General features: G+C 45.3%; 1 protein-coding gene across 2 annotated transcripts in view; it reads right to left on the reverse strand.

The window, feature by feature from the left end:
• The window catches only part of LOC109307866 (complement component C6-like), a 59,543-nt gene that overhangs the window by 9,472 nt on the left and 33,878 nt on the right, over window positions 1–16,193 (reverse strand). The window contains exons 14-17 of one of the 2 annotated variants that reach the window (XM_019532006.1): window positions 14,665–14,797; window positions 11,579–11,770; window positions 9,173–9,263; window positions 1,969–2,210 (exon numbers count right to left, since the gene is read on the reverse strand). In XM_019532006.1, coding sequence (XP_019387551.1) covers window positions 1,969–2,210; window positions 9,173–9,263; window positions 11,579–11,770; window positions 14,665–14,797 — 658 coding nt within the window. Of the gene's footprint in view, window positions 1–1,968; window positions 2,211–9,172; window positions 9,264–10,014; window positions 10,200–11,578; window positions 11,771–14,664; window positions 14,798–16,193 lie in introns of those variants that run through there. The other variant, XR_002100383.1, reaches the window with a different exon arrangement.

A 16,193-nucleotide genomic window follows, 5' to 3' on the forward strand; every position in this document is an offset into this window, starting at 1 on the left:
GGGGGGCAGGTGGGGGATAGGGCCAAGCAGGGCCCTATCTGGGGGCTGAGGAAGCAGGTAGGGCCAGCAGGGCTCCCTTTATGGTCCCTGGTCCCCTCCTCCAGCCCCCACCCACTTCTTACCATCAGAAGCCCAGGTCCACCCCCTGCAGCTGGCATATTGCCTCCACTGCACGGGCAGGCAGTGTGCTTAAGCACCGGGGTGAAGACCAGCCATAGAGACACTCTGGCTGGCTACCTGTAACTGGGGGCCTGCTCAGCGCTGATTTAACAGTGGCCCACCCACCTGTTTCTGGGCTAACCCCCTGCCTTCTTGCCCACCATGCCCTGTTGTTAATTAGTCAAATGACGTAATTAAGTGGGAGGCTGCCCATTTCCTTCCCCAATGCCAGGGGGCGCTATCTGCAGCTCCTTTCATCCCCTACACTGCAGCCCAAGCCTCGCAGATGGCATCTAGATGTTCTTATCATCACCATGCTGGGCCCCAGAATCCTACTATTGAACCCCTCCTGTATTCCTCTCTTCAGGTGGCCTATTCCGCCTTCATCCTCGGCAAACAGGCAACCTCCCTGAGCTGCTCCCCCCGGCCCACCTCCAGGCCGGTTGGAAACCGAGGCCCTCAGCTCTTGGGTGTTCCTTGCAGTGGGCCCCTTGGCCCTTTGACCCTTCCGGTCCTGGCCCCAGCATTGACCAGTTGGGGGAAATGTCAGACAGGTTCGCAAGTCCATAGCCTCACACTCTTCTTCCTGGGGTCCCCCTTCCAGACCCACCTTTCCCCAGGGTAGTAAGTGGCCTGGCATTTCCTGGGGGCTCCCACACTACTGGGAGCCCCACCTGGCCACCCACTCCCACCAGGGTGCAGTTTTAGGTTGTACCCAGGACCAGGAGCCTCCTTACCATCTCCTACACCTCCTCCCTTACCTCTAGATGACACCAGCAGCCCTCTGTCCAGGCGGTGTTGTTGCCTGGCTTCCAGCAGCCAAACTGCCCTGTTTATAGGGGCAGTCCCAGATTCAAAATGGCTGCCCTCATGAGGCACCTGGAGCTGGCAGCTGCCAGGCCCTTAAAGTGGTAGGCACAAACAATGCTCTGCCACACTACCTCTATGGAGGACTGAGCCTCCGGTTGCCTCAGGGCACAGTTGGGGACTGTGCCCTGCTCCGCTTCCCCCCTCCCCCCATGGTTCTTTTGACCCCTGGATATCCAGGGGTCTAATTTTGCCCCCACACTGCAAATTAGCCATGCGGAGAATTTTTTTGTTCCCACATGTGCCTCTGGCAGGGTCTCAAAGGACTTTGAGATGCTGCAACCCATACGTGTGCACTCGTGTGGATGCACCCTTTGTGATTTTTGGATACAAGACGCTGGGAAATCACAACTAGATAATATTTGCCTTTGTCTTTAAGTCTGTCTCCCTTGTGAAACTATGACAATGCACAGAGACTGGATATTTGACTGATTCTCTTGTTAAGAGGGTTTCCATATGAAATACAGCTGGTGTAGCCAGATCTAAACCATTTGCAACTGAAAGACAGTGGGTGTGTCTACACAAGACGTTACTACGCAGTGGTTACTGAGCATTTATTTAGTACTTGATTATTTAGCTCCTGATTATACAAGTCCTAAATAAAAAGGTGTTTGCTGGTGCTACTGCATTTAAGTGATGCTACTGTTCAGTAGCTGAATAATACTGTGCAGTAGCATATTAGCACTGGTGGTGCTGTGATGTGCTACTGCACAGTATTATTTGGCTACCATGCAGTCAGCATATTGTGTAGACATGCCCAGTAAAATGCAGACCCGAGTCACACCAGGGGTAAAGAAAACTCCCCCTGCCTCTTTTCATTAAGGGTAGTTCAGATGCGAATCAAAAGGGCTATAATTCTCACTCCAAGAACGGTGAAGCAGCCTCTGCATTTTCTTGTTACTGTTTAAGGACTAGGCAAATCACAGCATGCAGAAGTCATACCTGAACATGTTTCCCAGTCATAGCACGTGTCATATCCACAGGCCAATTTCTTTGAGCTACTTGTGGAAAGTTTTGTCCTCTCAATAGGCCATTTTAGGTTAGTGTCAGCACGGCAGGGGCCAGAATGCAAGAAATGGAGTGGTTGTTCTTTGAGGCATTTTTCGGCTAAATACTGACAGCTGGGCTTCGTCAAGGAACGTTCCAAAACTGCATCTAATACACAGACATCTTCTGAGTAGTGGCTGCCACAAGACAAAAGTAAAACCTTTATCAGAAGAGAAAAATAATGAGAAAAGCAAAGGAGATGCACTTCAAATTCTAAGTATTCCATCAACATTGATGGACACGTTTATAACAAACAACTACATGTCTGTCTCTGTAGAGACATCTACCTCAGGAATATAATCCTCATCAGCATAACATCTCAGTATATCATAATCTTTGAGCCTAAGAACAAAAAAAAAAAAAGGAAGCTAGCTGGACACTAAGAACCAAGGATTAGATACTAATATTGACTGTGTGATAGGGGGCATGCTTGGTCCGGGCCTCATGTCAGCCCACCCACCTGTCTATGGGGTAGTTCATCCAGTCTCTCCTGCCATAACATTGCTGTTCCCGTGAACTGGTGGAAAATGTAGAAGACTATCCATTACATGCCCCGATGCCAGAGGGGCACTATTTGCAGCTCCAAACCTCCCCTACACTTCAGCCCATGCCTTGCAGATGGCATCCACATTATGCAATCATAATGTACACCACGGCTGGTGCTCCAGGTCCTCAAAAGGAATGCTCACTCCCTCCCTGGAGCAGCAGGTCATTGTGCTTAACCTTTAGGCCTTCCTTTTGACCCACACTCAACCTCCTTGCAGTGGAGGACTTACCAGGGTCAGGACTCACCTCTAACTCTTTGGCTGAGCCACCCTACTCAGCCTCTGGTTCAACTAAAGTCTCAGGCATCTAAGACATACCTTGGCCTACTCCCCACTCCTGGGGTTTCTCCTGCACCCACTCTAGGGCTTCTACATCACACCCCAACCTTGGGGTCTTCTCCTCTTCCTCACAATCAACTACTCCGGGGGCTGGCCCTTGCACTGCCCTTCAGGCTTTTACTCCCAGTTTGGCCCCACTCAACATGCCCCTGGGACTGCCCATCAAGCCTACTCCCATTCATCCTTACTCAGACCCCATCATGCACAGCCCTTCAGACCTACTCCCATTCAGCCTACTCTGTGTGAGGTCACACTCTATGCTCCCCACACTACCCCCTCTGGGGTCTCTGAGTTCTTACATCTCTGCTGGGCTCCTACACATGAGCATACCTGGCCCCCACTACTCCCACGTGGAGGTGCTACCCACTCTGGGGTCTTGTATCCTTGCTGGGCTCAGGTGGCACTCCACTTGCTATGCCTGGCCCCACTACTCCCACAGCTGCCTCCAAAGCCCACCCGAAAATGGGGGCTGGGATTAAGGCACCCCTCCTCGCCCTTCACCAGGGAGGTAACTGGCCTGTCATTTCCTGAGGGCTCCCACACCACTAAGAGCCCCACCAGACCACCCATCCCCAGCAGGGTGCAGTTTTAGATCATGCCCAGGACAAAGAGCCTCCTGCTCTTACCTGTGAGATGTTTTATACAGCCTTTCAGCCAGGTGACATTTCTGTCTGGCTGCCAGCAGCCAACTGCTGTGTTTATATAGGCAGCCAGTGTTTTAAAATGGCTGCTGCAATCAAGCACCTACTGACTGCTTGACTCAGCCCTTAATGTGGCAGGCACTGCAAATGCACTGCCACAGACTGCATGGCATACTATAAATCTACTTGACTCTGGATAATCTTTCTTCATACTACACATGATAACTACTTTTTCCTTTTGAAACATCTTATTTTTTCACTAATCAAGCTATTCATTCTTCTATGATTTGCTTGTCTGCTACCCCTAGGAATTTCTCTTTTCAGTAAAAAAAAAATATTACCCACAAGAATCCTTGCATCTTGCCAACTTTGATGAAGTTATGCTCACAATTTGAAGCAGGAAAGTAATAGTAATTACTATTCCACTTTAGTAATAAGGATCCAAGACACAGAGGTTGTGCCTACATGTTCATTAATGTGCCTTTGCTACTGCACGTTAAATTTAGTACCTCTAATGTGGGTGCATCTACATGGGATGCTTAATGGAAAATTAGAATAATTTATTGTGAAGTAAGCACATAGGTCTACATGTGCCCATGCTTATTTCACAGTAAATCTCCCTAATTCTGAGTGAGTTTGCTATTTGCTAATGCAAGTAACAAATTTACCTGGTATTAATAATGGTGCTATCGTGCTCATGTAGACACCTGGGAGAGACCCATATCTGCTCCTTGTCAGCTGTCTACTAGGGGGCAGAAGACAGCTCCCTGCCCCCAGGAGCTGCCTGCTGCTGGGCAGGCCCTGCCACAGGGGCCAGGAGGGGACTATGTCCCCCTGCCCCAGCAGCAGGGAACTTCAAGCCTCCTGCTCCCAGATCACAATTGTGGAACGGGAGCTGGGAGATACTTGGTCTTCCAGCCCAAGATAAAGGTCTTCTAGCCCAAGCCCCATGACCATGGGACTCAGGATGGGAAGTAAGCATCTCTCAGCAGCAGCCCTGTGATTATGGAGCTGATGCTGGGAGCTCCCTGGGGAGCTTGTTCCCCACCAAGCACTGTGAGATGTCTCTTGGCCCGGTGCTCCCCGCCAGCCTCTGGGCTAGCACCCAGGGGGAGCCTGGAGTTCTCCCCAGTGGCCATGGGGGTGCATTGAAGGGCTTCAGGGAACTGGGAACAAATCTTCTCCCTAATTTCCATATGTGTAGACATCTACTCAAAAACCTTTACTGTGCAGTAGCCTACTCTACAGTAAATCTAGGCTGGAGTAGGTGCATGTGTAGATAAACCCTATGGAGGTACTAACTAGGCCTTTGTGAAGCAGCTAGTATTCGCTTTGGATTTGGCTGATTTGGGAGCAGCAATTCAATTTGGTGATTTGAATCACTGTCCCAATTCAATTCGGTTACCTACTTCAGAGGTACAGCAGCAGTTGAATTTCTGAATCAGCCAGGCCAGACCCATCCCACACCCTTCCCCCAGCCCTGTCCCACCTGCCCCAGCTCCCAGCACCTGGGGAAAAAAAAAAAGCCCCGGCTTAGCAGGTGCTGCCGGGTGGGAGTGGGGGGGTTGAGCCCCACTGCCCCATGCTGCATGGGGGGCTCTGTATGAGCCCCTGAACCCTCCCCCCTCATGCCTCCAGACCCATCACACAGACCAGCTCAGGCCCTTTAAGAAAAAAAACCTGAAGAAACCCTGGGACTCACCACTCCTGCTGGGAGGGGCAATCCCCGCTGCCCCCTGCTGCTCATGCCATGTGGGGAGCTCTGCAGGAGCCCCCAAAGCCCGGAGGCTGCACCAGAAGCAGTGAGTCCTGGGGCTCTTCTCGGCTTTTTTTTTTCTTAAAGGGCCAGAGCCCTGGCAGGCAGGGCAGCTGTGGGGGGGGGGGGTCAGGAGAGCAGGGGGGGAGTTGAGGGGGCTTGTGGCAGAGCCCCCCATGCAGCGTGGGGCAGTGGGGATTGCTGCCCCTGCCTGGCAACACCTGATAAGCACTGGGGCTTTTTTTTTTTTTTTTTAAAGTATGGAGCTAGGGTGGGCAGGGGAACTGGACAGAGATTGGAGGGGGAGTGGGTGAGGGCTGGGGGGCTGGCAGGGATCCCCCCATGGTCCCCTCCCCCAGCTCCCCTCTTCCCCACTCCTAGTACTTACCAGCATGGAGTGGCTGCACTGAGGACTGCCCAAATCATCAGAGCAGTCTGAATCTTTGCCAGAGATTTGGAGAGCTTTTAATTGATTCAGATCTTTAAAAATTGATGCCCTGATTCAATTTGGATTCAGAGATTTGTCCACTGAATTAGGCCAAAACTCCTCTGAATCAAAATCACCACCCAAAGCTTTGCACAGCCCTAGTACTAACTAAGTGTGCATTCACCTCCCCTAATGTACAGTAGCAAAAGTGGATTTTTTTTGTGACATTGAATGCACAGTAGCCTAATTTTACTGTGTGTTAATGTATTAGCATGGTTTTTGCCATGGTGCGCTACTGTGCAATAAAATAGGCTTTTGCACATTAAAGCACATGTGTAGAAATGCCCAGAGAGACTGAATAATTTCCCCAAATCTGACAAAATGGTTGTGGTAGACCAAGGTTTGAATCAAGATCTACTGAACTAGGAGATACTCCTACATATCGGAATAGCCATGCACCAAACACTACAGCAAGCACACACATCCATAGTTACTAGCATGGTGTAAAGCTTTGGTCACTGATTCAGCTGGGCAAAGATTTGGCCCAATTTGGTAGCTAAATCTCCAAATCTGAATTGAATCAGGAGAATCTTTAATCTGTCTGAACTGAATCAAAACTCTTTGAATCAGTTCAGAGAGATTCATAAAGATTCAGTGATTCAGACATAGACACAGCTTTAAATGTTTTTTCTACATAGCTCACGGTACCAGGTGGTTCCTGAATGCTGAGATGCTCGAGCAGATGGAGAGTCCCACAGGATCATGGGGGAATTCCCCAGCATGCTCAGCAGCAGACACAGAAGTGGACCAGAAGCACTTCCGGTCCCCTTCTGGGTCTGCCAGGGAGCATGTGGGGCACCCCCATGCCTCCCCCTCAGCTTGGAGACTGGTGCCACCTGGGTCTGGTGGGGGGGAGGGACCTGGGTCCCCTGGGAGCTGATTGCTGAGCCAGGAGGTATGGCTCCCCACCCCCCCCAGCATGCTCAGCGGCAGACCCAGAAGTGGACCAAAAGTACTTCTGCTCTACTTCTGGGTTCACTGCCAAGCACGCAAGGGCCCCATGCTCCTATGGGACGCTTCATCTGCCCCATCATCGTAGCATTCAAGAGTCATGCCTGGTACCTCAAGATACGTAGAAAAAACATTTAAAGCTGTGTCTGTGGCCAAATTGCTGATTCAAAGAAACAGCATCAAATCTTTAGATTTAGATTCGGCCTAATCGAATTGGGATAGTGATCCAAATCAGCAAATAGAATCACTGTCCCCGATTTGGACCAAATCTGAATCCAAATTGAATATGGCCCATTTTGTACACCTCTAATAGTTATCATCTCACAACAGAAAAGACACCAAATTTCTCCAAGGTAACAGCATGTTTCCCGGAAGGCTTAGGGACCACTGCACACTATATTGTGTATACAATATTTCCTAAAAAAAGAAGAAAAGTAAAGGACAGGGGTCTTTGTCTTACTTGGACTCTTGAGCTCATTTCAATGTTTTTTGTGGGTATTCCAGTGCTCTACAATTCCAGGGAGTCCATCTTTTCATTTAGTAGCTGTAGTGCTTTGCTTGACACACCATCCTCTGTTTTATAATTCCTGTTTGATGTTTTCTAGAGGCTCCTTACTCCCATTCATCTTTTCCTACAGATGGCTTTACAAGCCCACGGTATTTCATCTTATTTATATATGGACGGGAGGACAAGTAGCTCATTCCAAACCCAAACCAGTGAAGCTCAGAGTAATTTATTATGGGTGCAGTGAGTAAATATCTTTTGTAACCAAATACCTGTTGTGTAAAGTTTTAGTTTTACATGCCAGCTAGACTTAGCAAGTCATCAAGGATGGGATAAAAAGTGGAGTGGCCAAAGGCTTAGCTGAATATAAGACTGGTGTGCCTGGAACCCCATTATAGGAGCAACATGTGGGGTAGCAGGAGCACCGTGACCAAGAGGATAGAAAGGCTATATATATGTGTATGTGTGTATATTAAAAGGGAGGCTGCCTTTCCATCCTCTCGGTCACGGTGCTCCTGCTACCCCATGTGTTGCTCCTATATTGGGGTTCCAGGCACACCAGTCTTATGGGCTATCCATGACTCCAGCCACCCCTGTACCCATGCCCTAAGCCTCCCAGATGTACCAGATGTTGTTCAGTCTTAGCTGCAGCCCCTCATCTCCCACTATGCCCCACAGGTGCTCATCAATCGCTGCCCCCTTTGGCTGGGGCTTCTCACGCTGCCCTCTTACACTGGGGCTTCTCGCACTCAGGTGGGCTCAGGTGGCCATAGCCGTGCCTCACCCCCACTCTCCTCCTCAGGGTCTCAAACCCATAGCAAGGCTCAGGCAGCTTCAGCCTTACCTGGCTTCTTGCACTGCCCTCTTTCTCTGGGGCTTCCCGCGCTTAGGTAGGCTCAGGTGGCCGTAGCCCTGCCTATCCCAACTCTCCACCCCTTATCTGCGGCTGGGGTCTATGCACCCCAAATGCTGAGTCCTTTGGCACCAGAGTCCCCAATCTACCGTGGGTTCCCTCTGAGGCCTCCTCCAACCCTTAATAGCCTCACCCAAACCACCGGTAGTAAAAAGAAGATTCAAGCCCCTTGGCTATCACATAAACCTAAGCCATCTGGCTATAACAATGTTCAAGCCACTCCAGGACTTCTCCCCCTCTCACCAGTATCACATTGTTCAGTCATTCAGGCCTCTTCCTTTTCCTCACCCAGGCAGAGCTCCTACCCCCATGGCTGCTGGCAGGGAACTGCCTGCCTGGCCTCAGCCTGGGAGTTATACAGGAGCCAGGCCCTGCCCCTTCTGGTCAGCTGACTCCCACTGGTTACCCTGGCAACATGCAGCTGGTCTCCTTACTTGCTGCTCCACCAGTAGCATGCACCTCAGTGCCTGCTACATAGGGTACCAAACAGAAATGAGGATATGGTTATGAAAATGACTACTTCTGAGGTGGAAACAAACTGTATTCATATTTACTCAATGAAAGGATAGAAATCCCAAATACATGGAAGTATAATGAAAATAGTATGACCAGGATTGGTTAGATTTCACACATGTAATTCAGGTTAATAAGACCACTAAAGAGTGGGATGTTTAGAAGTCTGTAATAGGTGAAATTAGAAGAAAAAGGAAGAAAGGAAGGAATGTAAGTCCTTAGTGCCAGATGCTAGAGCATAGAATGGAAAGACTACATTTTAACATGCTGACCTTGCATGCATTTTAACATGGAGGACCTTATTGCTAATGCAACAGGCATAGTAGCTGTATTTCAGTCTGTATAAACTGTGATTATCCTAAGGTTGTTCTTAGTGTTCTGTGCTATTTTACAATCACAGTAAACTACTGTTCCATTAATCAAATAGCTGTGTTAAGTATATAACTTACCCACAGTCCTCTGAGGGTGACATGCAAACACACTGAGATCCAACTTGTTTTTGTCCTGGGCTACAATTACCTCTAGCTTTAGTTTGCTCATCTGAAAAATAAATAAATTATATATAAACAGAATCTTAAAATGCTGCTGTCAAAACTAGAGGGTATTTATTTGACTTTAGCCTAGTTTCCCATGAGAGCAGACAATGGGTCTAATCCTTATTTTACCAAGGAATCAGGTATAATTTCAATATTTAGAAGCAACATTAAAAATGTAAATACAAACAGAAAGTGCATTACATAAAAGACAGAATTTCAAAGCATTTCCGAAAGTGAAAAATGATGCCAATCTTGATGCTGTATGCTCTTACCAACTGATTTTTTTTTTGTCTTTATGGCTATTTTTTTTGTTATTATGTTTGCATTGTGTTCATCACAGTAATATTCTGATAATTACAGAAATTAAAATGAAAAATCCTCACAAACCTCCTCAAATTCTTACTTGTATAGAATGTAAAATAGAACAAGTTCTGAAATGAAAGGCCTTCCCCTTAACTAGCCCATCATGCTAGCTATAAGTTGCAGTTCAGCCCTGGAGACAGACAGCAAAGGGCATTCCAATACAGCCTGTCAGGAAAGGGCCTAGGCAGTTTCTGAGATGGCCAATTCAAGATTAAAGGATGAAGCTGTCACATATTTTCACTTGTCTGCATCACTAAAGAGGTGGAGGGTAGATTTATGTGCTAATTCAAGGTGCTATCAAATGGCTTGGAGGTAACTCCCCAAAGAAAGTGGATTACACTGCTCAGGTTTAGAGAAGCGTGAATCTGAGGTTTACCTCGGACTTGGTTTACCTTTTGGAAAAGTACTGAGTTGTTTCAAACACTCTTCTCAAGATACTCAAACCATCCCTGGGTTAGATAACCATGGTGAACCTCATATCAAAATAGGAAAGGTTGCAGTTGTGGACTGGTCATTCGTACTGAAAGGTCCTTTGTATGAGCTCCACAACCTGAGTACTAGTAAGCTCTTCTGAATACTGTAGTACACAAAATATGAAGATGAAGACTGAACTCACCAGTAAAGGGATACCTTGAGGATCCAGTTAATTAAAAACTTACTTCCAGATCTTTTGCAGCAGCATCTGTGCAGCAGGAGACATGTGCACAATTAAGTGCTGCATTTTCATTGGAATGGAAAGAGATGATAATGCGTAGTATGGCTCCCATTCTTTGAATATAAATTGCCACATGGCATTTTCCAAAATGAAGCAGATCACTCTTTACCTCTTTTGTAGAACCATGATAGCCAGTCCAAAGCTTAACTTTCAAGACTATAACTTAAATAATAATCAGACATCTTACTTTTTCCTTTTTTTAAAAAATATCCTCTTTTAAGTATTATTTCATATGACACCTAAGGGTAAAGCTATACTTATTAAATATTAAGGTGTTCAAGGCTCCTTATGTTAATAAAGAAAAAAGTCTATGTGATCTGAGTTGTTTGTAAAAGAACCTCTCTCTTTAGTGAGGGAAACTGTCATTTCCTGTTTTAAAAAACAGGCAATTCCTTTTTAAGGTAGGGGGAAAAAAATGGCTTGAAATAAGTCAGTAAAAAAAACCCTGTTGGAAAGTACTAAAAAAACAGCAAAAAACTGGACTGGTTGACAAAAAAGTTGTTGAGTACATAAACAAAATGAGTAGTTTGGATGTAACCAGAGAGACAAAATAATTTATTGCAGGGAGGGACAGGAGGAAGGCATACAAAACACAACAGCTTATGTTATTGAAAATATTTAATAATGCCAGCTATTCTGCAGCCTCTAACCTCAATTTCTAAGGACACAAATCAAGAAACTAGCCAAACCTGTTCTTTATTGCCAACTGCCAGCTTCCAATAACTTATATCTTACTCATTCTCTAAGAAACTTCAAAGATTAACAGTAACTGAAGTGGTCCAGTTCCTTCAGTTCAAGTCTAAACCAGAGGCTCATGATGGACAACTGTTTTGTCATCTCCAAAGCCTTCTGTGTGGAGTTCCACAAGAGTGTATCAAACTATATGAAACTACTGGGAAAGTTGGTAAGAGCACCCCTGCTAAAATTTCAGTACTATGCAGGTAACATTCAACACTATACCTCTTCTGCTTTTACAGTGTTCAGTTGGTAGAGTTTATATTAAACAAAGATATGCTATGAATACAGGATTACTGGATGAAATTCTGTGGCACTGTCTCATGCAGGAAGTCTAATCAGATTAATATAACAGATGAATTTGATCGTCTTTCTTGGCCTTCAAATGTACCACCCAACACTCACTGTAGTATGTTCAGTTAGAGAGTTATAGTTCCAATGCATTTTGAGATACATTTTTACTAGTTGCTTCCAGGGTTGTATTAATTGCTTAACAGGGTACTAACCTTTTTCACAGGTAAGTGTTCTCAAAATAGGAGGGATCCAAGACAGGTCTTTCCCACAAGTGTAATATGGTTGTCCAGTGATAACAAAGCCAGCTGGGCATCTTAGCTGGATGGTTTCATCCATGTTGTATTCGTGTTTAAATGGGGAGATTGCAACAACATCGGATACTGATGGCTTAGAGCAGAGTAATGCTGTAGTGAAGATAAGATTTGAATACATATTGTGTTGTTGTAATAAACGTGGTCTTTACAGCATGTCATAAATGGGTGAGTTATAAATCTATGGTGAAAATAAAGTGAATGAAGTTGCACATTTTTGTCATGTTTGAGTTTTTAAAGTTTTTCAACTCACTCAAGTGGCAACATTTCATATATAAAATATTTCTCTATCGATGACTTGTATGGAAATTCTATTAATTTTATAATTAAATTATACTATTTTTCTACTAATGTTATATGACATATGTTGGCACTGACAATTTAAAATGACCCCTGACAGGACATTCTTTGCAACATGTTACAGGTATTAAATTCTACTTGCCAGATTTATTTTCAAATTGTCTATGAAGTTAAAGGTCAAAATTAAAGTAAATGGCAGTTGAAATATTTCATGTATATTTAATTTAAATTCATGATGTTCACTCTGTTCAACCTTAAAATTCAAGTCCAGGTTGCTGCTTTGAGTTCTTGCAAAACATTGGAAATCCTAAATTTGACAATGAGAGAGCAATTCTTTTTAAATTAGATTAAATTGTAATCACATCTAAACAAGGACCTCATGGTTGAGGTTTATAAAGCACCATGGATGGTTTAGACACACATATGCAGTTAAAATTAATGGAAAAAAAGGAGTTTTGTCCCCCAAACACACTTTAAAAATATTCACATTATATTGCCTTATGTATCTGTCCATTCCTGAGAATGCTGTTCAATATAATTATTAAAATTGTAAGCCTTATTAAGATAAGTCTGGAAATGAAAAATAAGGCCTATTGTCAATGACATTTAAATTTAGACTGGCAAAGGCTCTAGAAAATACTTATCTTATATTTTCTACATAACCTAACAGTATAGTGTTACTTATAGATCATACAGATCCTGATAGACGTTATGCTAAAGACATGGTTAACTGGTTAATCAGGTTTTAAGTACTGTGGCCACACAAAACATGTGTAATAACTTTGGGCATTTATACTTTTTGGTTCCGCGATGTGCTGAAGATCTGCCACTTCAGAGCAGACTTGATTAACGGAGTTTGCTCCGCATGCGAGCTGACATGTGCTGCACTGTGTCATGTGCAGTTCTTTAAGTGGCAAAATGCTGTGGTGCTTGCATGTGTAAAAATGCCCTTTGTGGCTGGTTCCCACTATGTCTTAAATTGAATACATGGCCAGTGCTCCCAACCTTAGGAACACACCAGAGCCCTTGAGTCCCAGTCACCTGATTGGGGCTTCCAGCCAGGACAGTGAATCAGAGACCTTAGCTCAGAGGTGCACAGTTATTTTGGCTGGCAGGCCACTTACCGAGTTTTGGTGAGTTGAGGGCCACACACAAAATCTTTCAAAAGATATCATTTTAATAATATATAGATTAAAAACTAATCATATACTAAAAATCAAACATCTACTATAACATATTTTAATCTTATTTCAGAAAGTAATTTTTCACCTGATTTATATTTTTTTGAGTAGCGTATAGTTTTCCACTCAACACACTGGACAGTTAGAGAGGGTGGAAGGCGGCCAGGAGCCGGAGCTGGAGGCCCTGCACACTAAGGCAGGAGCTGCCCAGCTGCCACTTCCCCCTCAACTTGGCTGGGCATGTGGTGCCTGTCACACATCCCTACAGCTGCCATCACTTCCCCGTGCTATCTGCTGCCTGGAGTAATGCAGCAGAGGCAGGAGGGGCTGCTGGAGGTGGGGGGAGCCAAGCGGTATGTGGGAGGCTGCAGCCACACTGGGAGCATCCCTGCTGGGAAGCTATGCATGCTTGCTGAGACCAGGGCCATGGGTGGGCATGGAGAGGAGCATGGCTCAGGCTGCCCTGGGCAGGAGCAGTCAAGGCTTAGCCCCAAGTGGAGTGCCATGGACCAGATACAATCAACTGGCAGGAGCCTGCCTGTGGGCTGAAACCAATCAGTTGGCAGGCCAGATTTGGCCCACAGACTGTATTTTGACTACCCCTGCCTTACCTCCTGTACGTTCCTTCAGCTGGAAGCTTGAGTCCCATAGACTTCTTCAGCTGGGAGCCCCAGTTAGATGACAGGAGCTTCCAGCCATGGGAGCACATAGAGTGCCTATACATGAGTGTGAAGACTGCTCCAACATGCTGGAATTCCAGTGCATGAGAGCAGACTTGATTAATCAAGTCTGGTGGAAGGTGGCAATTGCTGCACTCCAGCAGTCTCCTATGTCTTGTGTATCATTGTCTCCATACTTAAATATGGCGGTGGGGGCACTTGAACGAAAGCTCATTGAACAAACTTTAGTTCAAGCACCTCTGCTGCCATTTTTAAGTACCAGGACGCTGATACAGGAAATACAGTAGTGTTTTAATTAGAGCGGCTCCCCCCACTCCCAGAGCATGTGCAAAAAAGTTCCCACAGAGCCTCTGGCTCCCCTGTACTCCCATGACTGGAAGCCCAGATCAGCCGACTATGGCTCTCAGCCACAGGAGAGCAGGGGAGCTAAGCTTGTCATGTCCCGGTACACGGGGAGCCCAGGATTATGATCCTGGGCTCCCCTTGCACTGACAATAGGGTGCAATTGGGATCTGATCCCAATCCCACAATTGTACCTCTTGCCAAGCATGTATGGCATGGCAGCAGAAACAACTGCTGGGATCACGTATCAGATCTTATTGAGCTTTTAATTTAGTGTCTGTCAGCGGCCAAAGTTGGAACAACTGATAGACTGTAAAAGAACAAATCTGACAACCCAAGAGGACTTTGTCATTTCCAACATTTATAAAACAAGGATTAATTTCTTTTTAAGCCTTTCTAACAGATTCTGTTAGGAAAACCTGAACTATTTGTATTTCCTATATTTGTTCCTGTTGCCAAGCCTAACTGTTCTCCAATTTCTTACGTTGGCACTCAATGGGCTGCTGGATCCAGGTTTGATCTGGTAGACACCTAAGGAACTGATACCCAATGAGATCATATCCAGTCATGCAGGCAATCTCAGCTTCTTCTCCCACAGCATAATAATTTTTTTCATTCTACAATTAAACCATATTCTGGGTAAGTGGAATGGACACTGACACAAGAGAAAGATAGTCAAAATAGCATTTTAAAAGTTTCATCATACTGCAGTTGTCATAACAATTTGTCTATCCATTTATTAATATTCTAATTTTGTTTACCCCATCATGTGGTGGTCCCAAAATTAGTGGCCATTAAATGCTGCCTGAAACAGAACCTATACACATTATCTTGCCTTTAGAAGTTGGTGGATTTTGCTGGGCTCATCTGATCCCAACAGTCTTTCCTGCCCAAGTGCAGGGGGGCTGGACCCAATGATCTGTAAGGTCCCTTTGAGCCCCTAACAACTATGAAACTATTACTCTGTTAGAGCTCTATGATGGGGAATGGCTGTCTGGAAGAGGAAGTCTCATAGTATGTCTATATACAGTAGTATGCAGTACATCTAGCTTTCTGTTGGCATGCTAGGGAAGGGCTGGTAAAAGACTGTCAGGTCAACATAAAAAATATTGATTTCCCCAAAATTAAAAGTTTTATACAACTGCATCTTCATTTTTTTTTTTTTTACTGACACAGGACTCATATACACACAATGAACATTCATCAGAATCTTAAAATGAGTGCTGTCTTATCCTTTTAAAATCATTCACTCTGTAAGCCCCTTTGCAGCAGATTTATTTTTTCAGTCTTTTTCTGTTACAATTTGATACTGGAAGAAATATTAAGATATCACCAGTCACTCCAGTACACAAATGATTGTGTGCTGCCCTTATCTTATTTCTTAGTGTAGCCAACACAATGCATTTTTTTAAATTGAAGTTATGAAATATTTAGAAGCAGGCAGAAGTATAGCCATTGAAGAAAATAGGGGGGAGGGGGGAAGGCAGGGGAAAAGAAAATATACAAAAGAATATGAGAGAAAAAAGGAGTAAGAAAGACACCTTTCAGCTAAGAAAAAACCTCTATGTAAAACATGAGTTGCCAACTTAGATTTTGGAGCTTTCTGCTATCAACCACTAATAAATAGTTTCATAGTTGGTAGGGTCGGAAGGGACTTGAGTAGATCATCAAGTCCAACCCCCTGCCCTGGGCAAGAAAGGAAGCTGGGGTCAAACGACCCTGGCAAGGTGTCTATCTAGCCTCCTTTTGAAGACCCCCAGGGTAGGAGAAAGCACCACTTCCCTTGGAAATTGGTTCCAGATCCTAGCTGCCCTGACAGTGAAGCAGCGCCTCCTGATGTCTAGTCTGAATCTACCCTCTGCCAGCTTGTGACTGTTATTCCTACTTATTCCCAGTAGTGCTCAGGGGAACAGGGACTCTCCAATTGCCTGCTGGTCTCCCTTGGCAAGTTTATAGATGGCCACCAGATCCCCCCTCAGCCTTCTCTTGTGGAGTCTGAACAGGTTCAGGTCT

Source organism: Crocodylus porosus, unplaced genomic scaffold (genome assembly GCF_001723895.1).
Source record: "Crocodylus porosus isolate Cpor-Errol unplaced genomic scaffold, CroPor_comp1, whole genome shotgun sequence".
Classification (NCBI taxonomy): Eukaryota; Metazoa; Chordata; order Crocodylia; family Crocodylidae; genus Crocodylus; species Crocodylus porosus.